This window comes from Hylobates moloch, unplaced genomic scaffold (genome assembly GCF_009828535.3).
Source record: "Hylobates moloch isolate HMO894 unplaced genomic scaffold, HMol_V3 SCAFFOLD_10, whole genome shotgun sequence".
NCBI lineage: Eukaryota > Metazoa > Chordata > Mammalia > Primates > Hylobatidae > Hylobates > Hylobates moloch.
Genome location: NW_026652285.1, coordinates 92,739,334 through 92,761,452, shown reverse-complemented (window position 1 = coordinate 92,761,452; position 22,119 = coordinate 92,739,334). Strand labels below are relative to the sequence as shown.

General features: G+C 41.7%; 1 protein-coding gene across 4 annotated transcripts in view; it reads left to right on the top strand.

Annotated features, from left to right (window-relative positions):
• Positions 1-22,119, top strand: part of CDK5RAP2 (CDK5 regulatory subunit associated protein 2) — a 185,636-nt gene that overhangs the window by 13,678 nt on the left and 149,839 nt on the right. For all 4 annotated transcript variants that reach the window (XM_032164988.2, XM_032164987.2, XM_032164990.2 and 1 more), the window contains exons 4-5: positions 15,360-15,470; positions 20,670-20,746. In XM_032164988.2, the coding sequence (XP_032020879.1) occupies positions 15,360-15,470; positions 20,670-20,746 (188 nt within the window). The remainder of the gene's footprint in view (positions 1-15,359; positions 15,471-20,669; positions 20,747-22,119) is intronic.

The following is a 22,119-nucleotide window of genomic DNA, read 5'->3' as shown; positions in this document are numbered from 1 at the left end:
TTGATGACCTAAATCCTGTTTTACTTGAAGGTGAGGGAGAGCCTTCTATGCCAACATGTTTTAGGATTTATGTTTTTTTCTTTATGACTGTAGTCCTTTGGCTGCTGTTAGGTTTTTATGGCATTAATATTTTTTATTGTAGCATTTTCAGGAGCAAATTCTGCAGCCGGAATTGAAATGGCCACACTGTTCTCGATGTCTCCCTTTCAGGTCTTTATGAGTCACTGCAATTTTTCATTTGGCCTGAGTTACAAAATGCATGATCTCTATGTAGTGGTAGTCTGAACTTTCTGTGGGATGCTTATAGGCAATGCTCTTGGCATCTAAAGCTAATTTTAAGAGCATGTGTATTACAGAGGGGGCTGACATACTTTGGGTTTAAAGTGGAAACTCATGATTTGTCCTATTCTAGTCTCAGATGATTGATACCTAACGATCAGGAGTTGCATTTAGTTGGGGGCTGGCAACACATAGGTCACCTTCTGGTTTTCCTCAGAGTTCATTTAATAAACATTTTTAAATATATGCCACTGTGCATGACGAGTTAATGGGTGCAGCACACCAACATGGCACATGGATACATATGTAACAAACCTGCACATTGTGCACATGTGCCCTAAAACTTAAAGTATAATAATAATAATAAAAAAATATATATATATATATATATGCCACTGTGCCAGGCTCTCTGCCAGGGTAAATCTGCAGTGGATTAAGACCAGGTAAGTCCCCCTGTCCAGAGGCTCACAGTCTGGTTGGGAAGATGGATAGGAAAATAGTGCAGGGACAGAGGTAAGCCTAAGGTGCTGTGGGGCCATAGAGGAGGGGCTATGACTCGGGGTTCAGAGAAGCCTCTGGAGGAGATGTTGCCTGAGTTGGGTCCTTAGGGACAGGTACGGATTGGTCAATTTGGGAGAGCTAGGGAGCATCCCAGGCATGAGGACTCACATGTGCAAATGTAGAGAGAGGCATGACAGGGTTGGAGGAGTTCAGGGAGTTGTAAGTTCTCTTTGGCTGGAAGGAGGCTGTGTGAGGCGAGTTGAGAGAAGTGAGGCCATTGAAGCAGGCAGGGGCCACCTCCTGCAGGTTCTTGAATGTTACACTGCTTTATTTGGTTTTTGTCGTGAAGATGAAAGGGAACCAGCAGTGGATTTTAATCTGGGGAGGGAAATGACCAGAATTGTGCTTTCAAAAGCTTACCAGGCTGGTGACTTTGAGGAGAAGTGTTTGGAGGGGAGCAAGGCTGGTGGTAAGGTGATGAGTTAAAAGGCTGCTGTGGTGTTATGGGCCCAAAGGGAGGAATGTGGAGCTAAGGGCATGGAATGAAGGGATATTTAGAATGGAGTTAATTTCAGAGCTGGAGGAGCTCTAGGGATCATCTCTTCCAGTCCTTTCATTTGACATGTAGGGACTCTGAAGCCCAGACAAGGGTAGGGACTTATTCAGCTTTGAACCCAGGTCTTCTACCAAAGGAAGTCCTTTCTATTTCATTTGACTGTTCTGTGCAAGTACTCACTCTGGCATGTGAAAACCACATGTCTTCTTTTTTGGTCTCTAAACTGGTAATCCATTGTCTAATATCCTCATTAGTTGAGAGTATAATCACCTGTATGGCAGGCCTTATGGTAGGAAGTAGGTAGATCAGTTGCTCTTCTATGGGAGCCTGTCTTATTGGTCTTCCCTCCCTAGACCAGAGGAGGCCTCACGGAGGCAGCATTTTGTGAAGGCCTGTACCTGTTGTGACTTGTTCTGGACACTAGTATCTCTCTCTCTCTTTAAAAAACATGTTTTTTGGGTGAGTAGGGAAGACCCAGAATCTGGTACAACATATACTGTCCAAGTAGCTATCTTTATGAACATGTGGAAGAGTTTAATCTTGGCTTTTGACAGGAAATGACATGGATAACTTTCCATTCTCGATACTGATGGATGGCTTTATTATTGGCTGTGTAATATTAAATAAAGGCTTACTAAAAGGGATAGATTGAGCCATAATTTATTTAACCTTACTGTGGGACATTTCAACTTGTTTCTAATTTCTCATTTTTATAAACAAAGCTGTGATGAATCTCCTTGTGCATATATCTTTTTATAGTTATGTGATTTTTTTTTTTTTTTTTTTTGAGACAGAGTCTCTCTCTGTTGCCCAGGCTGGAGTGGAATGGCATGATCTCGGCTCACTGCAGCCTCCACCTCCTGGGTTCAAGCGATTCTCCTGCTCCAGCCTCCCTAGTAGCTGAGATTACAGGCGTATGCCACCATGCCTGGCTAATTTTTTGTATTTTTAGTACAGACGGGGTTTCACCGTGTTAGCCAGGGTGGTCTCACCATGTTAGCCAGGATGGTCTTGATCTCCTGACCTTGTGATCCGCCTGCCTCGGCCTCCCAAAGTGCTGGGACTACAGGCGTGAGCCACCATGCCTTGCTGAGTGATTTTTTTTTTTTTAAGGGTAGATTCCTAGAAATAAGATTTCTGGATGTCGGAGATATTAAGCATAACTTACATGCAATAAACAATAGATACTGTGGAATAGGATTTGTTATGTCTAGCAGCTTCCTAAGGAATTGAAAGAACTCTTAGCCAGGTGTGGCTGAAACAATTGCCTGTGTCCTCTCCACACCTGGTCTCCTTACCTTTTGCTGTTCTGTTCTTATACCCACCTGCCCTGAGATGTTGGCATTCTTGCATTGAGGCCTTTATTCCTGTTGTTGAAAATTCTTGGCCTCAGCCGAGGCAGTTGGTCAAATTTGAGTGTTTTGTTTGTGGTTTCACTAGGAGGTTTGCATATTTAAATTTGCTATAATATGTTGTGAGTTACTTACTACCAGATCATAGCTCCCTCGCCTTCCACCCCTGGCCCACTTGTATGGCCCTGAAGCTTTCCGAAGCACCATGGTGTGTAGATACGAGATGGATTTGAGAATGATGAGGACTGGGTTTCAGGCTTGGCCCTGCCACTTACTGACCTGTGGCCTTAAATGGGTTGCTTCTAAAACCTCATGTGTAAAGTGGGGCTACTACTGTCTTTCCTTCAGTTATTAATTAGGTAAGGTATGGAAAGCACCTAGCATGATGCTTGGTGCATAGAGGGTACTCAATAAATGCTGATGTCTGCTCTAATGCAAAGATTCTGTTGACTACAACCACTGCCCTGGGTTCTGACCCATCATTGTTCAGTTTCTGTACATCCTTCTGTGATGTTTCTTTGACCTTGGAATAAAATCCCTAACCTTGGTCCATGAGAACCTGCCCTGTGTGATTGGCAGCTTCCTGTCTTTCTGAACTCAGCATATTCCTCTCCTCATCGTACACTGCTCTAGCCACACAGGCTGCTCTTCCTCACCACACCCACCTTGTCCCAGTGCCAGGGCCTTTGTGCATGCTCCACCCTCTGCCTGGACACCCTTTCTCCCTTTCCTTGAATGGCAGGCCCCTGGACCTTCTTGCCTCAGCTTGAATGTGGCATTGTTAGAGAGGCTACCCCAACTCCCTTCTCAACTCATGATTCTGTCTTCTAGCAAGTACTCAGTGCCCTGTCTCTCCCACCATGACTCCTGTGACAGTTTGTGATTATTTCTTTATTAGTGTACTTGCTTAACATGTGTCTCTATTCAATGTCTGGTACTCAACGCTGAACCTAACAAAATCGTAGGCACCTAATATCTGTTGATTGAATGAATGTGTGACCTTGTATGGGATACTAAAGCTCCTAATTTTCGTTGCTTTGTCTGTAAAACTGGGAAAAAATGTTTATCTGAGGCTTGTGGTGAGGAGTAAATAACATGCTAGGATAGTGCCTGCTATACCAGATCTTTAGCAAACAGGGCGGCTGCTGTGGTTATTGTTACTAAAGTGGCTGGAGAGGAGATATACCTAGAGACACATCTAGAGGCAGACAGCTTATAATGAGGATGGGGGCATGCAGGGCCAGAGTCAGGAAAGCAAGCAGTAATGAGGGCAAGCTGAGGCTAAGAGTGGGAGAATGAGGGTGAACTTAGAACATGGCAGGAGTGTAAGAATTGTGTGGGATGCCGCTCAGTGGAAGTGGCTGAATGAAGGCCAGGTCTGTAGCTGGCAGAGCGAGTGTCATAGCCACTTTCCATGGAGCTCTGTGCACAACATATAGCTTGACAGTGCTAGGGGTTTTTGCAGAGTTGAGTACTTGGAATCAAGTAGGGCTCATGGCTGGTGGGGTAAAAATGTTAAGTACAGGGGTTCGTTTGTGTAGTGGGATGGCCTGCTGGATTGAACGCTCTGGGTTCCCGTACCTCTCTCTGCATGTCCTGGCCGTGCCCTCCAAAAACCTGGCCAGATGGAGGGCTGAGTAGTGTAAATTTTTACAATCTTTTTGAAGGCCATTTGGGAAGAGATTTTGATAGTCATAAATATAAAACTACTCTTGAGCCCAATAATCCATTTTGGGGAAATTGATACTAGGGAAACAACCCAGTAGAAGGAATAAAGCTCTGTTGATGAAGGTGTTTGTTGCCACATTGTGTATAATTGTGAAAAACTGGAAGGAAGGGAAATTGTATTTTATATTTGTTATCTCTTTGCTTTTGACAAGGGTGTGTTGAGGATATTTCACAGATGAGGAAGCTGAGGTTGGAGAGATTAAACAACTTGCCCATGAGCTTATTGTGATTGAGAAGCAAAAAGAAGGCAAAATTCAAGCCTGGTCTTTCTGATTGTAAAGCTGGTCACTTTCCATGAGAACACACTGAGTCCATCAGTGCACAGCAGAGATGGTTAAACAGTTGACTGTGAATCACTTCAGCGCAATGTAGTGCAGTTATTTCAACTGATAGTTTTGTGTAATTCTGCCACAATATGAAAAATACTTAAATATTAAATGAAAGCAATGGAATATGCAAATTCACTTATGTTATAATTCTGCAAAAATGTGTATTCATGAGCAAAGGTTGAAAAAAATATGAAAATAGTTGATTTCATAAGGTAGTTAAATTCCAACTGGTGTTTGAGATTCCGTTTTAGATTTCTGTTATTGAGGCTGGGTGTGGTGGCTAACGCCTATAATCCCAGCACTTTGGGAGACCAAGGCAGGGGAGGGGGATCGCTTGAACCCAGGAGTTGTGACCCAGCTTGGGTCACAAAGTAAGACCCCATTTCTACAAAAAAAATTAAAAAGTTAGCTGGGCATGGTGATGTGTGCTTGTGGTCCCAGCTACTTGGGAGGCTAAGGTAGGAGGATTGCTTGAGCCCGGGAGGTTGAGGCTGCAGTGAGCCATGAATGAGCCACTGCGCTCTAGCCTGAGCGACAGAGACCCTGTTTAAAAAAAAAATTCTGTTATTTCTCCAGTATTATTTATAAGATACTTACCTAGTAACAGTTTTCTTGATGATTTGAAGACACCAAGGAGAGTAGCAGCATCAGAAATTGATGCCAAAGTATCCTCCCCTCTTTACTACCTCACTTAGCTGCTGTAGGCAGTATTATCTTACATGCGGTATTGTTTACTAGAGATGAACTTTGGGTAGTCAAGTTCATGGTTTTTGTTATGCTAGGTGAGGTCTAACAGTTTTTCTACTTTCAAAAAGGTTAAAAAATTCATTGTGGCCCAAAGATCTGCTTTTTGAGGGCCTGAGAAGTGAATTTTTTTTTTCATTTTAAAAAAGGCTTTACTGTGTGTGTGTATACACATACGATTATTTAAGATAGACAATATCGGCTGGGTGCGATGGCTCACATCTGTAATCCCAGCACTTCAGGAAGCCAAGGCGGGCATATCACCTGGGGTCAGGAATTTGAGACCAGCCTGGCCAACATGGTGAAACCCTGTCTCTACTAAAAATAAGAAAATTAGCTGGACATGGTGGCATGTGCCTGTAATCCCAGCTACTTGGGAGGCTAAGGTAGGAGAATCGCTTGAACCCGGAAGGCAGAGGTTGCAGTGAGCTGAGATCGTGCCACTGCACTCCAACCTAGGTGACAGGGCGAGACTCTTGTCTCAAAAAAAAAAAAAAAAAGACTATACCACCATCTATGTATGCAGACCAGAATACTTCCCTAGATGTAAAAATTTAAAAATTGATGACTTCATGGAGGAAAGATGCCATACTGTCTTGAGACTGTGAATGGGCTGGCAAGTGGAGCATAATCACAGGGTCAGCAACAGCCAGGATCGGCACAGACCATTCCTGGTCAATAGTGAGTGGAGAACACAGGCCTTGAGACAGCAATATGGGCGGGTTGGAGAAGATCTCTTCCCTTTAGCGCCTTGGTGTTGCCTTCACTCTACATGATTTTTAACGCTGTCGTGTGTTTCCTGTTTGCTAAGTGCAAGGCTCTGCCAGGTGCTTTAGCTCATTTAGTTGTCACAACACCCCTGTGAGGGAATTGACTTTATCCTCATTTTATAGATGAGCCAACACTGGACAAAGATGTTAAATAATTTTCCCAAGGTCACACAACGCAAAAGTAGCAGCTCTGGTAGTTGAGTCTGTTCCTGCTGGCCCAAGAGCTCTTGCTCTTAGCTCTTGCTGTCTTGGGTGGAAAGATGATTTGGTAGGGTGAGCCTCAGCTTTGGAGGCCCAGGTTCTTGCGAGCCATTGAAATGGATAGCCAGAGTTAGGTGCACTTTGCTTAGATTTCAGTTGAGGTGGGGCTGGTTGGAGTTGCCCTGATTCCTTTTTATGTTGTTGGTTTTTCTTCCCTTTTAGATGGAACTTCAGGCTAGGGGAGGCTTTTGACAGAGAGTAGGAGTAGGAGGAAGCCAGAATGACTGAGTAGTAGCTCCTGCAAAATTTTTCCTGCCGCTAAGGTGGGGCCCTTCTCTAGTTTCAGAAAGCACCACCCCGTAGTCACGTTGAGATGTTTCCCATTTCAGATGGCTGCACTTCCACAATAACACATGGCTTCCAAGGGCTGGAACGTGGCAAATACAGCCTTGCATTAGCTTCCTTTTGAGCATCAGGTTTCCAAGTCATATTTGGTGGGTTTTATATTTTGGGTATTTATTCCTACTGTATTGTAAGCTGTTTTCAGTTTTTCTACCTCAAGTTTTTTTTTTTTTTTTCTTGTTTCTCTTAAAGGGAGAAGTACATATGAGAAAAACAATGTTTTAAATTCTTGTGTTGTACTAGGCACTATATTAAACATTCTAATAATTTCTTTTAATTCTTAGACTCGCTTTTTGAGATGGTTATAATAATCCCTTTTTTATAGATAGAGGAACTGAGGCATGTAGGAAAAGTGAACTTCAGTAAGGCCATACAGCTAGTAAAGTGGTCTGGATTGTATTTATTCATTAATTTGTTCATGCATTTAACAATTTGTTGAATGTCTACTGTGTTCTAGATACTTGTTAAAACCTCAGAGGAAACAGCCATGAAAGATTAAGTGGATTATATTCATGTAATAAACACGATAATAATAAACACGCAAAGAGATGAGACAAATACAGATTGTGAAAAATTCTAGCAAGAAAGTAAGAGCTGTGCATTAGAGAGTGAGCTGGTTAGGTTCGTAGAGATGGGGTCCACTTTAGATGGTGTAGTTGGAGAGGCCCTCCCCAAGGCAGTGACATTGGAGCTGAGGTGGAAGGGATGAGACCGAGCCACCCTGGCAGACGCTGCAGAAAGAGCTTTGTAGGCAGACAAGGGCTTGGCTTATTTCAGGACTGGAAAGGAGGCCAGTGAGGCTGGAATATTGTGAACGGGGAGAAGATGATACCTGATGAGGATGGAGAGGTGGACAGGGGCCAGATGATACAGCACTTTGTGGCAGTGGCAGGGAGTTTTATTCTAAGAATGATGGAAAAAAGAGCTAATAGAGGGTTTAACCAGGGAGTGGTGTATACCAGATCTGTCTGAAGTCTAAGGGGGATCTTATTACATCACACTGCCTTAAAGAAATTTTTTTTTTTTTTTTTTTTTTTGAGACGGAGTCTCACTCTGTCGCCAGGCTGGAGTGCAGTGGTATGATCTCGGCTCTCTGCAAGCTCTGCCTCCCAGGTTCAAGCCATTCTCCTGCCTCAGCCACCGGAGTAGCTGGGACTACAGGTGCACACCACTATGCCCAGCTAAGTTTTGTATTTTTAGTAGAGACAGGGTTTCACCGTGTTGGCCAGGATGGTCTCGATCTCTTGACCTCATGATCTGCCTGCCTCGGCCTCCCAAAGTGCTGGGATTACAGGCGTGAGCCACCATGCCCAGCCAAGAAATTCTTTTTTTAAAAAAATTTTTTAAAAAAGAATTTCTTGGCTGGGCATGGTGGCTCACGCCTGTAATCCCAGCACTTTGGGAGGCCGAGGTGGGCGAATCTCCTGAGTTCAGGAGTTCGAGACCAGCCTGGCCGACATAGTGAAAACTCGTCCCTATTAAAACTACAAAAATTAGCCAGGTGTGGGGGCGGGCACTTGTAATCCCAGCTACTTGGGAGACTGAAGCAGCGAGAATCGCTTGAACCCAGAAGGCGGAGGTTGCAGTGAGCCAAGATTGCACCACTGCACTCCAGCCTGGGTGACAGAGTGAGACCCTCTGTCCAAAAAAAAAATTTTTTTTAGACAGAGTCTCTCACTCTGTCACCCAGGCTGGAGTGCAGTAGCATGATCATGGCTTACTGTTGCTTCGACCTCCTGGGCTCAAGTGATCCTCCAGCCTCAGCCACTCGAGTAGCTGGGACTACAGGTGTGTGCCAGTATACTCGGCTAATTTTTAAAAAATTTTTTGTAGAGAAGTGGTTTCACCGTGTTGCCCAGACTGGTCCTAAACTCCTGGGCTCAAGTGATCCTTCTGGCTCTGCCTACCAAAGTGTTGGGATTACAGGTGTGAGCCACCCTGCCTGGCCAAGAAATTCTTAAATGTGTCTGTCCATCTGTTCTGCCAACCATTGGCTATTTAGTAACCATCTCTTAGGTTACAGTCTAGAGCGCACAAGGTGGTTATGGGATGGGGGTGGGTAGAAAGTCAAGTATCCAGCTAGGACAATGCAGTATGGTCATTGCTCTGATAAAGTAGGGAGTGTGTGGAAACATGTAGAAGGATCCCCATTCCAGCCTGGTAGTGGTATTCAGAGAAAACTGTGAGGGAAGTGGTACCAAGCAGAGAACTGAACTGGCCATGGTGGAAAAGATGGTGCTTATATTTCATTTTATTCATTTGGGACTGTCTGGCGTTTGCTGTGACCTTCTAAAGGCATATTTTCCTTTGCCATATACAAAAATTTCTTTACCTATAAATAGGACAAATATTCTTTCAAGTGTTGCTATGAATTTTAGCATTGTATACAATGGGGGCATTCTAAGCAACCTCCATAAATATTTCTTTGGTAGCTGAGTAACAGAATTAAGGTTTTGCTTTATAGGAAGCATCTGGCGGGGTAGTCGTTTTTGTTTGAATGAATGTTTTATGTGCTGTTTCCTTAAAAGGAGGTGCTAATGAACCTACCAGTTGTTTCTTGTGCTGTTCTTGTTAACCACAAAATTGAAACCTTAAGTGTTAACAGGAGGGCCAAGGGTAGATAGTTTGAAAATATACTTAATGCGAAATATGCTTATCATTTTCTTTCATTCGGTCATAGAATTGTATTTATGGGCCAGGTGTGCTGGGTCATACCTGTAATCACAGCACTTTGGGAGGCTGAGGCGAGTGGATCGCCTGAGGTCAGGAGTTCAAGACCAGCCTGGCCAACATGGTGAAACCCGGTCTCTACTAAAAATAAAAAAATTAGCTGGGTGTGGTGACACACGCCTGTAATCCCAGCTACTTGGGAGGCTGAGGCAGGAGAATTGCTTGAACCTGGGAGGCGGAGGTTGCAGTGAGCTGAGATCGCACCACTCCACTCCAGCCTGGGTGACAGAGCAAGACTCTGTCTCAAAAAAAAAAAAAAGTATTTACTAAAAAGAATATGATACGCTATTAAAAATTATTTTTTAAAAAGCTGAAAAAAGTACGTGATTAATGTTTATGTGTGAAGATGTACTAGCATCCAAGTGTAGCTTTTCACATTTTGCCCTATTTCATTTTAGTTATTTTAAAAATCAGCTTTATTGAGATATAATTTACATAAAATAAAATGCACCAATTTTAGGTGTTGGATGAACTTTGACAGATGTATATTCGCTTGTAATCACTATTGTAATCTATATGTACGTATGTATGATTATAGTTTTCTTTATGTGCATGCAGTTCTTGGCACATGTAGTCACCACAATCAGAATATAGAACAGTTCCATAATACCAACAACTTCCCTTTTTTTTTTTTTTTTTTTTACTTCTTTGTGGTCAAATCCTCTCTTCACCCCAAGCCTGTGGCAACTAATGCCCTGTTCTCTGTCCTTGTAATTTTGCTTTTCCCAGAATGTCATATAAATGGAATCATACAGTATGTAATCTTTTCAGACTGTCTTCTTTGCCTCAGCATAATGTCTTTGAATTTTATTCACGTTGTGTGTTTCATAGTTGCTGAGCACTGTTCTGTCATACGGATGTCTACTGTTTATCCATTCACACTGTGAGGGACGTAAGAGTTTGTCCCAGCTTTTGGTGATTATTAATAAAGCTGCAGTAAACATTTATGTACAGGTTTTTTGTGTTAACATAGGTTTTCATTTCCCTAGGATAAATACCTAGGAGTGGAATTGTTGAGTCACATGTTAAGTATAGTTTTTTTTTTTCAAGAAATTGCCAAACTGTATCTAGAGTGTCTGTGCCATTTTGCATTCCCATCAGCAGAGTATGAGAACACCATTTATTCTACATCAGTACTTGGTATTATCAATTAAAAAATTTTATTTTACCAGGCACGGTGGCTCACATATTCCAGCACTTTGGGAGGCCCAGTCCTCTCATTTAACAGATATGGAAGCTGAGGTCCACAGAGAAGTGATCTGCCAGGCCAGGTGGGGTAGCTCACGCCTGTAATCCCAGCACTTTGGGAGGCCAAGGTGGGCGGATCACTTGAGGTCAGGAGTTCGAGACCAGCCTGGCCAACATGGTGAAACCTCGTCTCTATTAAAAAAAAAAAAAATACAAAAACTTAGCCAAGCATGGTGGTATGTGCCTGTGGGAGGCTGAAGCAAGAGAATCACTTGAACCGGGGAGACAGAAGTTGCAGTGAGCCAAGATCGTGCCAAGCCTAGGCAACAAAGCGAGACTCCGTCTACCCACCCCCCCCGCCAAAAAAAAAATTTAGCCATTCTAATAGGTGTGTATGGTATCTCATTTTTTGTAGGGACAGGGTCTTGATTCTTTTTTTATACCTCTGTTTCTCCACTGAGACTTTCTATCTTTCCATTCATTTTAAGATTGTTGTCTTATGTCTTAGTACATGGTTTTGCATGTGGCAAAAATTTTAGTCACTTGACTTTAAAAGTTTCACATTTTGAGGCTGAGCGCAGTGACTCATGCCTGTAATCCCAGCACTCTGGGAGGCCGAGGTGGGAGAATCACCTGAGGTCAGGAGTTTGAGACCAGCTTGGCCAACATGGTGAACCCCTTCTCTACTAAAAGTACAAAAATTAGCTGGGCATGGTGGCACATGCCTGTAGTCCCAGCTACTCGGGAGGCTGAGGCAGGAGAATGGCTTGAACCCGGGTGGCGGAGGTTGCAGTGAGCCAAGATTACACCATTGCACTCCAGCCTGGGTGACAGAGTGAGACTCCGTCTCAACAACAACAACAACAACAACAAAAGTTTCACATTTTGAAATCGTCAAATTCATTTATTTTCTTCTCTCAAAAACCTATGAGATTGATTTTATTATCCCTGTTTTAAAGTTGAGGAAACTGAGGCTCAAAGAAGTATCATGTCTAGGTTGCATCATAAAAGAGAGTTAAGACTGAACTTAATATTGTCTCCAAAGCCACTAATCTTTCTGCCTTACCATTGAGAACTGAGCTTGAACAGTGACTTTGAGAATGGAAAGAGAACAACAGATGCATGAACTGTAATGTGGACAGACACACTGCATTTAGTAAATATCATCAGCACTCGCTTCACAATTCAGAGAGTCTCAAATATTGCATTTATCTATTATTACTTTAAATTTATTTTATTTATGGGAAATTTATATGGTACAAATATACAGTGTACTTCCAGATGCATACTATCATATCAAGTAAATAATTATATATTCATATCCCCTGCCCTTTTAAAAAATAGCAACCTGTCTATATAATGTTCCATACTATAGTGTTTTTATTTAACAATGTATCTTGGACATAATTTCCTATGAGTGCACAATGTGGTCTCTCATTCTTCTTTATGGTTCTATCATATTCTATTGAGTTGACATACTATGATTTACTTAACTATGGACGAATTGACTTTTAATAATTCATATTTAACCATAGACTAGCAGACTATTTGACTTTAAAAACTTTAAAAAATGAGGCCAAGTGTGATGGCTTGTACCTATAATCCCAGCACTTTGGGAGGCTTAGGTGAGAGGATTCCTTGAGCCCAGGAGTTTGAGGCTATAGTGAGCTGCGATTATACCACTTCATTCCAACCTGGGTGATAGAGCAAGACCTCATCTTTAAAAAAAAAAAAAAAAAAAAAAAACTTTAAAAGAAGTGTAACATACATGCAGGCATACCCACAAATCATATGTGAACAGATTAATGAATTATCAAAAAAGGAGCATACCCTATAACCATCACCAAAGCCAAGACATGGGACATTATCAGGGCCCTAGAAGTTTGCTTTGTGGCTCATTCCAAGCACTATGCACTTTTCCTTCCCAAAGGTAACCATCATCCTGGACTAATTTAAAGTCCCTTCCTAGCTTGTGTTTCTGCCACTCTCTTTATAACGGGGTAAGGAGAGGAATTTTTTTTCCCCCAAAGGCAGAGACTTAAAAATAGTGAAACAGAAAGGGAGAACCTGGGGATGTTGGAGGATTTTGGAGAACATTTAGCTATTTAAAAATGGTGATAGAAACATACTAGGAATTGCTTTACTGTGTAGGCTAATATCTGTTCTTGAAGTTAAGTTAGACTGCACAGAAAAGTTTACTGGATGAACCAAACCAAAAAAATCAGGAATTTTCTCTATAGGCAGTGAGGCTGATTTGACAGATCATAGTTACTGGAGTCAGACAGCGGGATAGGAATCCCAGCTCTTCCCCTACTGGCGTGATCTTTGATCATGTATATAGTGGAGGAAGTACTTTTGCAGCGTTACTTTAAGAATTGAGATATTGTATATAAATTATCTAGCTTGGTGCTTGTTTACATGGTAGGTTCTCAGTAAATATAATTTTTCTTAATATATTCTTTTTTCCCCCAACTTTTTATTGTGACAGATTTCAAGCGTATGAAAAGTTGCAAAATAGCACAGTGAACAACCATGTATATTCATCTCGATTCACCAGTTAATGTTTTCTGTATTTGCTTTATCTCTTTTTTTCCTGTCTGTACTCATTTGAGTTAATTGCAGACGTCATGACACAGCACTCTTTTTTTTTTTTTTATTATACTTTAAGTTTTAGGGTACATGTGCACAACGTGCAGGTTAGTTACATATGTATCCATGTGCAGTGTTGGAGTGCTGCACCCATTAACTCGTCATTTAACATTAGGTATATCTCCTAATGCTATCCCTCCCCCCTCCCCCCACCCCACAACAGGCCCTAGTGTGTGATGTTCCCCTTCCTGTGTCCATGTGTTCTCATTGTTCAATTCCCACCTATGAGTGAGAACATGCGGTGTTTGGTTTTTTGTCCTTGTGATAGTTTGCTCAGAATGATGGTTTCCAGTTTCATCCATGTCCCTACAAAGGACATGAACTCATCATTTTTTATGGCTGCATAGTATTCCATGGTGTATATGTGCCACATTTTCTTAATCCAGTCTATCATTGTTGGACATTTGGCTTGGTTCCAAGTCTTTGCTATTGTGAATAGTGCCACAATGAACATACGTGTGCATGTGTCTTTATAGCAGCATGCTTTATAATCCTTTGGGTATATACCCAGTAATGGGATGGCTGGGTCAAATGGTATTTCTAGTTCTAGATCCCTGAGGAATCGCCACACTGACTTCCACAATGGTTGAACTAGTTTACAGTCCCACCGTCAGTGTAAAAGTGTTCCTATTTCTCCACATCCTCTCCAGCACCTGTTGTTTCCTGACTTTTTAATGATCGCCATTCTAACTGGTGTATCTCATTGTGGTTTTGATTTGCATTTCTCTGATGGCCAGTGATGATGACCATTTTTTCATGTGTCTTTTGGCTGCATAAATGTCTTCTTTTGAGAAGTGTCTGTTCATATCCTTTGCCCGCGTTTTGATGGGGTTGTTTTTTTTCTTGTAAATTTGTTTGAGTTCATTGTAGATTCTGGATATTAGCCCTTTGTCAGATGAGTAGATTGCAAAAATTTTCTTGCATTCTGTAGGTTGCCTGTTAACTCTGATGGTAGTTTCTTTTGCACACAGCACTCCTAAGTACATTAGCATGTGTCTCTTTCTTAGGACATTTTCCTGTAAAATCATAATATTATTACCTAATATAAAATTGTTACTCAAGTTTCCCCAGGTATCATCATATGGTTGTTCTTGTAAAAAATTCAAGATTCTATTGTACTTAATAGTCATGCTTCTTCAGCCTCCATTTATTTAGAAGAGTTCACCAAACATTTTTGCCTTAGAATTGCCATTAAGATTTTTGAAGAGTTCAGTTCTGTTGTTTTGCAGAATGTTCTTCAACTTAGATTTATCTGTAGACTCCTCTTGATTAGTTACAGGTTAAAGGTTATAGAGAGAAGAACTTTGGATGGAATTCTTTGCTCTCATTGATTTATTTCAGGAGGAAAATGATGTTAGTTTATCCCTTCAGTGGTGATAAGAGATGAATTTTTTTGGTTAAGATGGTGTTCGCAAGTTTTCTAAATTGTAAGGGTACCTCTTCCTTTTGTAATTAATCACCATTTATGGGTGATATGTTATGACTGTCTGAATATTATGTTCTGTAGTAATCTTTCATCTAATGCTTTTAGTGTTGCTGATTCTTACCTGAATCAATCATTACTATAGAGGTTGTAAAATAGTGATTTTCTGTTCCTTGTATTCTACATTTATTAACTGGATTTGTTTTGAAAAGAAGAGATTCTTCTTTTCCTTTTCTTCTCCTTATCAGTGTGGAGTTTTGAATTCTTTCTTCATTCATTATTCATTCCTGTCATTCATTTTAATGCTCAAATTGTACTAACTTTGGCTAGTGGGAACCACTTAATTCTTCTGGGTTAGTAGAATGGTAGCAAAAATAAGCTTTCTCTAGTATTTAACATTTGAATCAGTTTTGTAGCTTCGTAATCTATAGGGACTAATGTATGTACTATCTGTTGGACCCTCTGCCTTTTGTTTGCTTTTGATGACCCTTCTGTGATTTTTTTCAGCAAATCACTGAATTGAAGAAAGAAAACTTTAACCTAAAGCTCCGCATCTATTTCCTTGAGGAAAGAATGCAACAGGAATTTCATGGCCCCACTGAACATATCTACAAAACTGTGAGTGGCCCATTTCTCATTACTGTCCCTTGTGTCTTTTCTCATTGTCATTTCAAGCAGAAATTTGATTAATATTTGTTCTCAGAGTTAGCATGAATAGAGATGCTTTCATTTAATCTGAATTGATTATGGGGAGCATAAAGACATTAGGATGACTTTAGTATTAAGCAAAGGGGTACACGATTAATTTTAAGAAGGTCTTTCACTCTCTTTTAAAAATCAGAATTCGGATTCACTACTTTTTACCTCAATTAAGTTTTTATAATTACGTGTTCTTTAGAAATAGGCAGTGGAATGGTGGAATGGTTTTGGAGTTGAATTCTACTGTTACCAGCTAACTTGTGTAACTTAGGCAAGTCAGTTTAGCTCTTGGGGCTTGCTTCCAGAATTAAGTGATAATCTCTTTGTCATAGGGTTATTTGTGTGAATTAAAATGAGAAGACAGATGAAAAGCTCCAGCACACAGTCAGTGCTTGACAATTATCATCTTCTTGAGGCTTCCTTTGGCAGCCCAAAGTTAGGATTGTCAGTTTTTCGTGATAGGACTCTTCGGTATTCCTGTGTGCTTGCCTGTAACTGTCAGAAGAAAAGGCTATGCTCATTTGAAGTCTTGACCTGGAGGTCTTTGTCTGAAAACAAACCTTGGTTCTGAAAACTGAAACAAGAACTTGGCTTTCTTGAAAAGACATGAGTACAAACAGTATTTCAGTGCCTGTTTCTTGGCTTTTTCTAGTAGATTAGCCCTTGGCCTGGGAATTATTCTGACTTTTCTCCTCTGAAGCTTGCACCAGTGGAAACTTTTGAAGGAGGAAAAAGAACTCTCCTTGAGTTTCAGCAGATGAACTTAAATTGACTTGTCTTGAAGAGGGATTGTGCTGTACTTCTGAGCCTTTTCAAGAATTGAAAAGCTTCTTTGTCCCTTATGAAAGTTTTTTTCTTCTCTCTGGGGGTGGAAAGACAATGAGGATGTCCCCTTTTCTGGAAGGGAGTGATGATGCAATCACAATTTTAAAGGAAAACCAATAGCCTAAAGCAGTTTATATGTGAGTATGGTGGTCATGCGTCTCAGAACCTCTTGGGTGTGGCCGGGCGTGGTGGCTCACGCTTGTAATCCCAGCACTTTGGGAGGTCGAGGCGGGCAGATCACGAGGTCACGAGATCGAGACCACGGTGAAACCCCGTCTTTACTAAAAATACAAAAAATTAGCCGGGTGTGGTGGCAGGCGCCTGTAGTCCCAGCTACTCGGAGAGGCTGAGGCAGGAGAATGGCGTGAACCCGGGAGGCGGAGCTTGCAGTGAGCCGAGATCGCGCCACTGCACTCCAGCCTGGGTGACAGAGCGAGACTCTGTCTCAAAAAAAAAAAAAAAAAAAAAAAAAAAAAAAGAACCTATTGGGTAATAGGAATACAAAACGTGTCAATTGCCAACTCTATCAGGCACTGTCTTGGGCATCTGTATGTTTGCATCTTACTGTAATGACAGTAAGATGGAGTTTATCTTCATCTTACAGGGGAAGAAACTGAGGCTTATAGAAGATGAGTAACCCACCTGATGTCATATATCTACTATGTGAGGTGGATTTTGAGCCCAGGTCTTCCAACCTCATTGTACTATACCACTTCAGCTGTCTGACTAGATGACATGATTTCATTGCTCCTTTCTTCAGTGTAAGTTTTTGGATAGGCGCACATGGTTTAGAATTCAAAAAGCCTAAGAGATATACACTGAAAAGACTCTTCCACCCTTGTGTCTTGGTCCTCTAGATCTAGTAAATATCGATTGCTTATGCAGAGGAATTTTATGTGTATATAGTATAAGCAAGCGTGTGTTTGTGTGTGTGTATGTGTATAAATCTTCTTTTTACATAAATGCAAACATGTTCTGTTCTGCACCTTATATTTTTCACTTAATGATATCTTTCTTTCACTTTTTTTTTTTTTTTTTTTTGAGACAGAGTCTCTGTCTGTTGCCCAGGCTGGAGTGCAGTGGCACAATCTTGGCTTACTGCAACCTCTGCCTCCCAGGTTCAAGCAGTTCCTGTCCTCAGCCTCCTGATTAGCTGGGATTACATGTGCACGCCAGCACGCCTGGCTAATTTTTGTGTTTTTGGTAGAGATGGGGTTTTGCCATGTTCTCCAGGCTGGTCTCAAACTCCTGGCCTCAAGTAATCCACCTGCCTTGGCCTCCCAAAGTGCTTGGATTATAGGCGTGAGGCACTGTGCCTTGCCTTACTTAATGATATCTTGGATATCTTTCTTTAATAGTAGTTTAAGAATGAATTTCTTTATTCTTTTTGTTTTTGAGACAATATCTCACTCTGTCACCGAGCTGGAGTGTAGTGGCGTGACCATAGCTCACTGCAACCTTGAACTCTTGGGCTGAAGGGATCCTCCCACCTCACTTTCCTGAGGAGTTGGGACTATAGGCATGCACCACCACACCTGGCATTTTTAAATTTTTGCTTTTTGTAGAGATGGGGTCTTGCTATGTTGCCCAAGGCTGGTCTTGAACTTCTAGCCTCAAGCCATCCTCCTGCCTTGGCTTCCCAAAGTGTTGGGACTTACAGGTGTGAGCCATTGCACTAAGATGCCTTTTTTTATAGTTTCATAATATTCCATTTTATGCTTTGAAGGTGCCCTGACTTTTGGTTTGGAAATTACAATTATGTATATAAGTTTATAACTTGAGATGTTGGGCTTGAGAAAAATAGCCGAATGGACATGTTAGTATTAATTCTTTTAAATATATTAAATTGGAGTGCCTGTTGGTTCATCAGAAAGTGAAGCACGTAGAGTATATTATATCAGTTCATAAATAGAAGCTCTCCACCCTTCTGAGAGCTGGAAAAAGAATCCTCTGTTTGAAGGATGTTTCTGCATTTTTCACAAAATTACCCTTGAAGATATTATACACTGTCACCCAGTGTCCTTTTTGCAAAGATCACTTTCTTCAAGAAAATGTTCTGCCTCATAGATGACTTCTTTAATTCTTGTTGTTTGACAGTGAAGAAGATAACCTATTTTGAGCCTTGTCTCCGAGGCTTTTCTCATTTGCTAGCTCATTTAGTCCTTAAAGCCCCCATGTCATGGGAGCTTTTATGTTTTGTTTTTGACACTTGAGGGATTGGAAAGGAGAAGCATTGCTTCCTCACCCTGTGGACTTATATGTCTAAGGACAGTTACAGTATTGTGCTTCTAGTTTTGTATTCCACGTTAGCATGTCTCGTTCACTTCAGTGTCTTCTGTGGTCGGTCCTTCACAGGTGCTTGGTAAAGTTTCTGTGACGTGAAGGAGTGAGTAAGTGAGTAGCCACTGACTTTGTGGTCTCCTCCTGGTAGAGAGTAGAGACAGACTTTAAACCCATGTCCTTTTGTTCACACACCCATGACCTTACTGTCATGGCTGTACTTCTCATCCCGAAGTACTTGCTTCTCTAGGGCTGCTTGCCAGAAAGGAGGGAGGCATATTCTGTGAGACGGTAAATCTTACTGGAAATGATTTTTTTTTATTTTGAGACGAAGTCTTGCTCTGTCGCCTAGGCTGGAGTGCAGTGGTGCAATCTTGGCTCACTGCAACCTCTGCCTCCTGGGTTCAAGTGATTCTTCTGCCTCAGCCTCCCAAATACCTGGGACTACAGGCATGCGCCACCACTCCTGGTTAATGTTTGTATTTTTAGTTGAGATAGTGTTTTGCCATGTTGGCCAGGCTGGTCTCGAACTCCTGACCTCAAGTGATCAGCCCACCTCAGCCTCCCAAACTGCTAGGGTTATAGGCATGAACCACTGCGCCCGGCCTGGAAATATTTTTGTTTAAATAATACACATGTGGCCGGATGTGGTGGCTCACGTCTGTAATCCCAGCACTTTGAGAGGCCAAGGCAGGTGGATCACTTGAGGTCAGGGGTTCAAGACCAGCCTGGCCAACATGGCAAAACCCCGTCTCAACTAAAAATACAAAAAATTAGCTGGGCGTGGTTGCAGGCACCTACTATAATCCCAGCTACTCAGAGGCTGAGGCAGGAGGATTGCTTGAACCTGGGAGGTGGAGGTTGCAGTGAGCTGAGATCACACCACTGCACTCCAGACTGGGTGACAAGAGCAAGACTTCATCTCAAAAAAATAAAAAAACGGGTGGGGGGAGGGGGGAGGGATAGCATTAGGAGATATACCTAATGCTAAATGACGAGTTAATCGGTGCAGCACACCAACATGGCACATGGATACATATGTAACAAACCTGCACATTGTGCCATGTACCCTAAAACTTAAAGTATAATAATAATAAAATAAAAAAAAACCAAAAACCAAAAAACACATGTATTATGGAGTAGAATATAAAATTGGCATGGATTATTAAAATAAAAAAGGAGCTGTAAGCCCAGTGCTTTGGGAGGCTGAAGCAGGAGTATCATTTGAAGCCAGAAGTTCAAGACTAGCCTGTACAATATAGCAAGACTCAATCTGTAAAACAAACAAACGAAAAGATGGGCCTGGCACTACACGCCTATAGTTGCACTGTCTCATAGGGAATTCCATTTGCCCTGGATTCTCAACGTGAGTTGTAAGCCCGAGGCTGTGTGTGACTCCCCTTGTTCCAGTCAGTTAAGAGGAAGACATTTGGCTGGAGAACGTTGTGGTGCTCCTTATAGACAGCTTGCCCCATGTGGTTGTAGCTTTCAGGTGAGAACCCTGAAATCTTATATTGAAATGACACACGCCATGATGTGGCCTCCTGTTTTCCATCCACGTTTTATTTTTTTTTTTAAGCTGTAACACGTTCCCACTGCTACAGCCACCACATGCATGATTGTAAACAACCACCAGTAATTGCTTTGGAATGGGAAAAACACACCGCAGAATTGCTTGTAAATTTGCTTGGTGGAGGGCATACAATTTTTAAATCAGCCTTCCTTGTATGACATTTATGCCTTGATATTTGAATGCTCTGGCTGTTAGAAGCTTGGAGCATTTACATAATTGTTCCAGGTCTCACGAAATCCAGGTCTTTCTTTTGAGGCCACCAGTGTTTAATAATTCCCTTTTCCCTGTGCCCTGAGGCTAATGAGGGTTTTTTGAATCTAACATCTGCCTATTACAAGCATCCCGTAGTCAGTCTGTGCTGGAAGCAGTTTCCCCATTGTTGACATTCATAGGTGCCGTATTTTACATTGTTTCTTTTCTTTCTTAATCTTATTTTGTAGAACATTGAGCTCAAGGTGGAAGTAGAAAGTCTGAAGCGGGAACTCCAGGAGAGAGAGCGGCTGCTCATCAAAGCTTCGTGAGTACCATCATCCGTTGAAAGCTTGCAAGTCGCCTACACTGGGTTGGTCAGTGAAATAGAGCCGTACACTTTTCTAAGACAGTTGGTTTCCATCTGGACTCTGAGGACTGCAAGGAGGTTTTTGTTTTTACTTAATTATTTACTTTTCAACAGGCTTTTAAGATATACCATGCTTATAGAAAAATGAGCAGATCTTAAGTGTACAGCGTGAATGTTCACAAGCAAACACACCCGTGGAGCTACCATCCAGATCAGGAAACAGAGCATGCCAGCCCCCCAGAAGCCCTCTTTGTGTTCTCAGAACTCACCTTTCTCCCCTAAAGATAACTACCATTCTGACCACTGTTAGTTCTGCCTGTTTTTAAACTTTATATAAAAGGAATTATATAGTAGATTCTCTTTTGTGTCTGGCTTCTTTCCTAAACAATGTATTTGTGAGATTGATCTATGTTGTTAATTACATCAGTAGTTCATTCTTACTGTTGTAAAAGCCTGGGTGATTTGAAGGGGTCCTGGTGGGTGAGGCAGGGAGACAGAGGATGGGGCTTCAGCCAGAGTTAACTGTCTTTTTTTTTTTTCTTTAAGATCTGTTAAGTGTACTAGGGATCCTCGTAATATTTTGCTTGAGAGAGGTTCTACTCCTTAAAAAACATTTGAAAAATAGTATTTTCATTTATTCAAATATTGAACAACAAACACAGTTCAGCAAATACAGTCTGTGAATCAATTGATTATTCAGTCATTCATAAACATTTATTACATAGTAACTTGTGAAATACACAAGTATTTCAAATCTAACATCTGCCCGAAGATCTGAAAAGAGACAGCCCTCCACCCCTCTACTCCAAGAGCTCATCAGAGACTGGTGAGCTGTCCATCACACCTGTGAAAAATAACATGCCAGGAAGGTACAGTGATGGAGGGTGTTGTGGGTAAAGTGGCAATACCAAAGTGTGCTAAGTTTTGTTCTGTGACAATGGAATAAGACTTTCCAGGGCTGCCTCACCGAGGATCCTAGCCAGAAGCTTATGTGGAAATGCTTCATTTGTCCTGGCAATAGAGTTCCTGCTGGGTGTGGTAGGCCAGGACCATGGAGTTCTTGGTTTAGGGCACGGCTACACTGCTCTGGGCCAGGCCATTGTAATTCCTTTCATTGCCACAGGGTCCAGCAGCTGGACCTAACCCTGAAGCTGTTGGCTTTCAGCAGACTAGAGGATGCCAGTCCCAGGCTTCTTCTCCGGGTTATGCTGAACTTGCACACTTGGTATTTTCTGAATGAATGAGTGAAGTGATAAATATCACCAGATTAACAAGTTGTTGTTGTTGTTTTTTGAAGTACATTATTTTCTGGGCAGGGAGGCAAATCTACT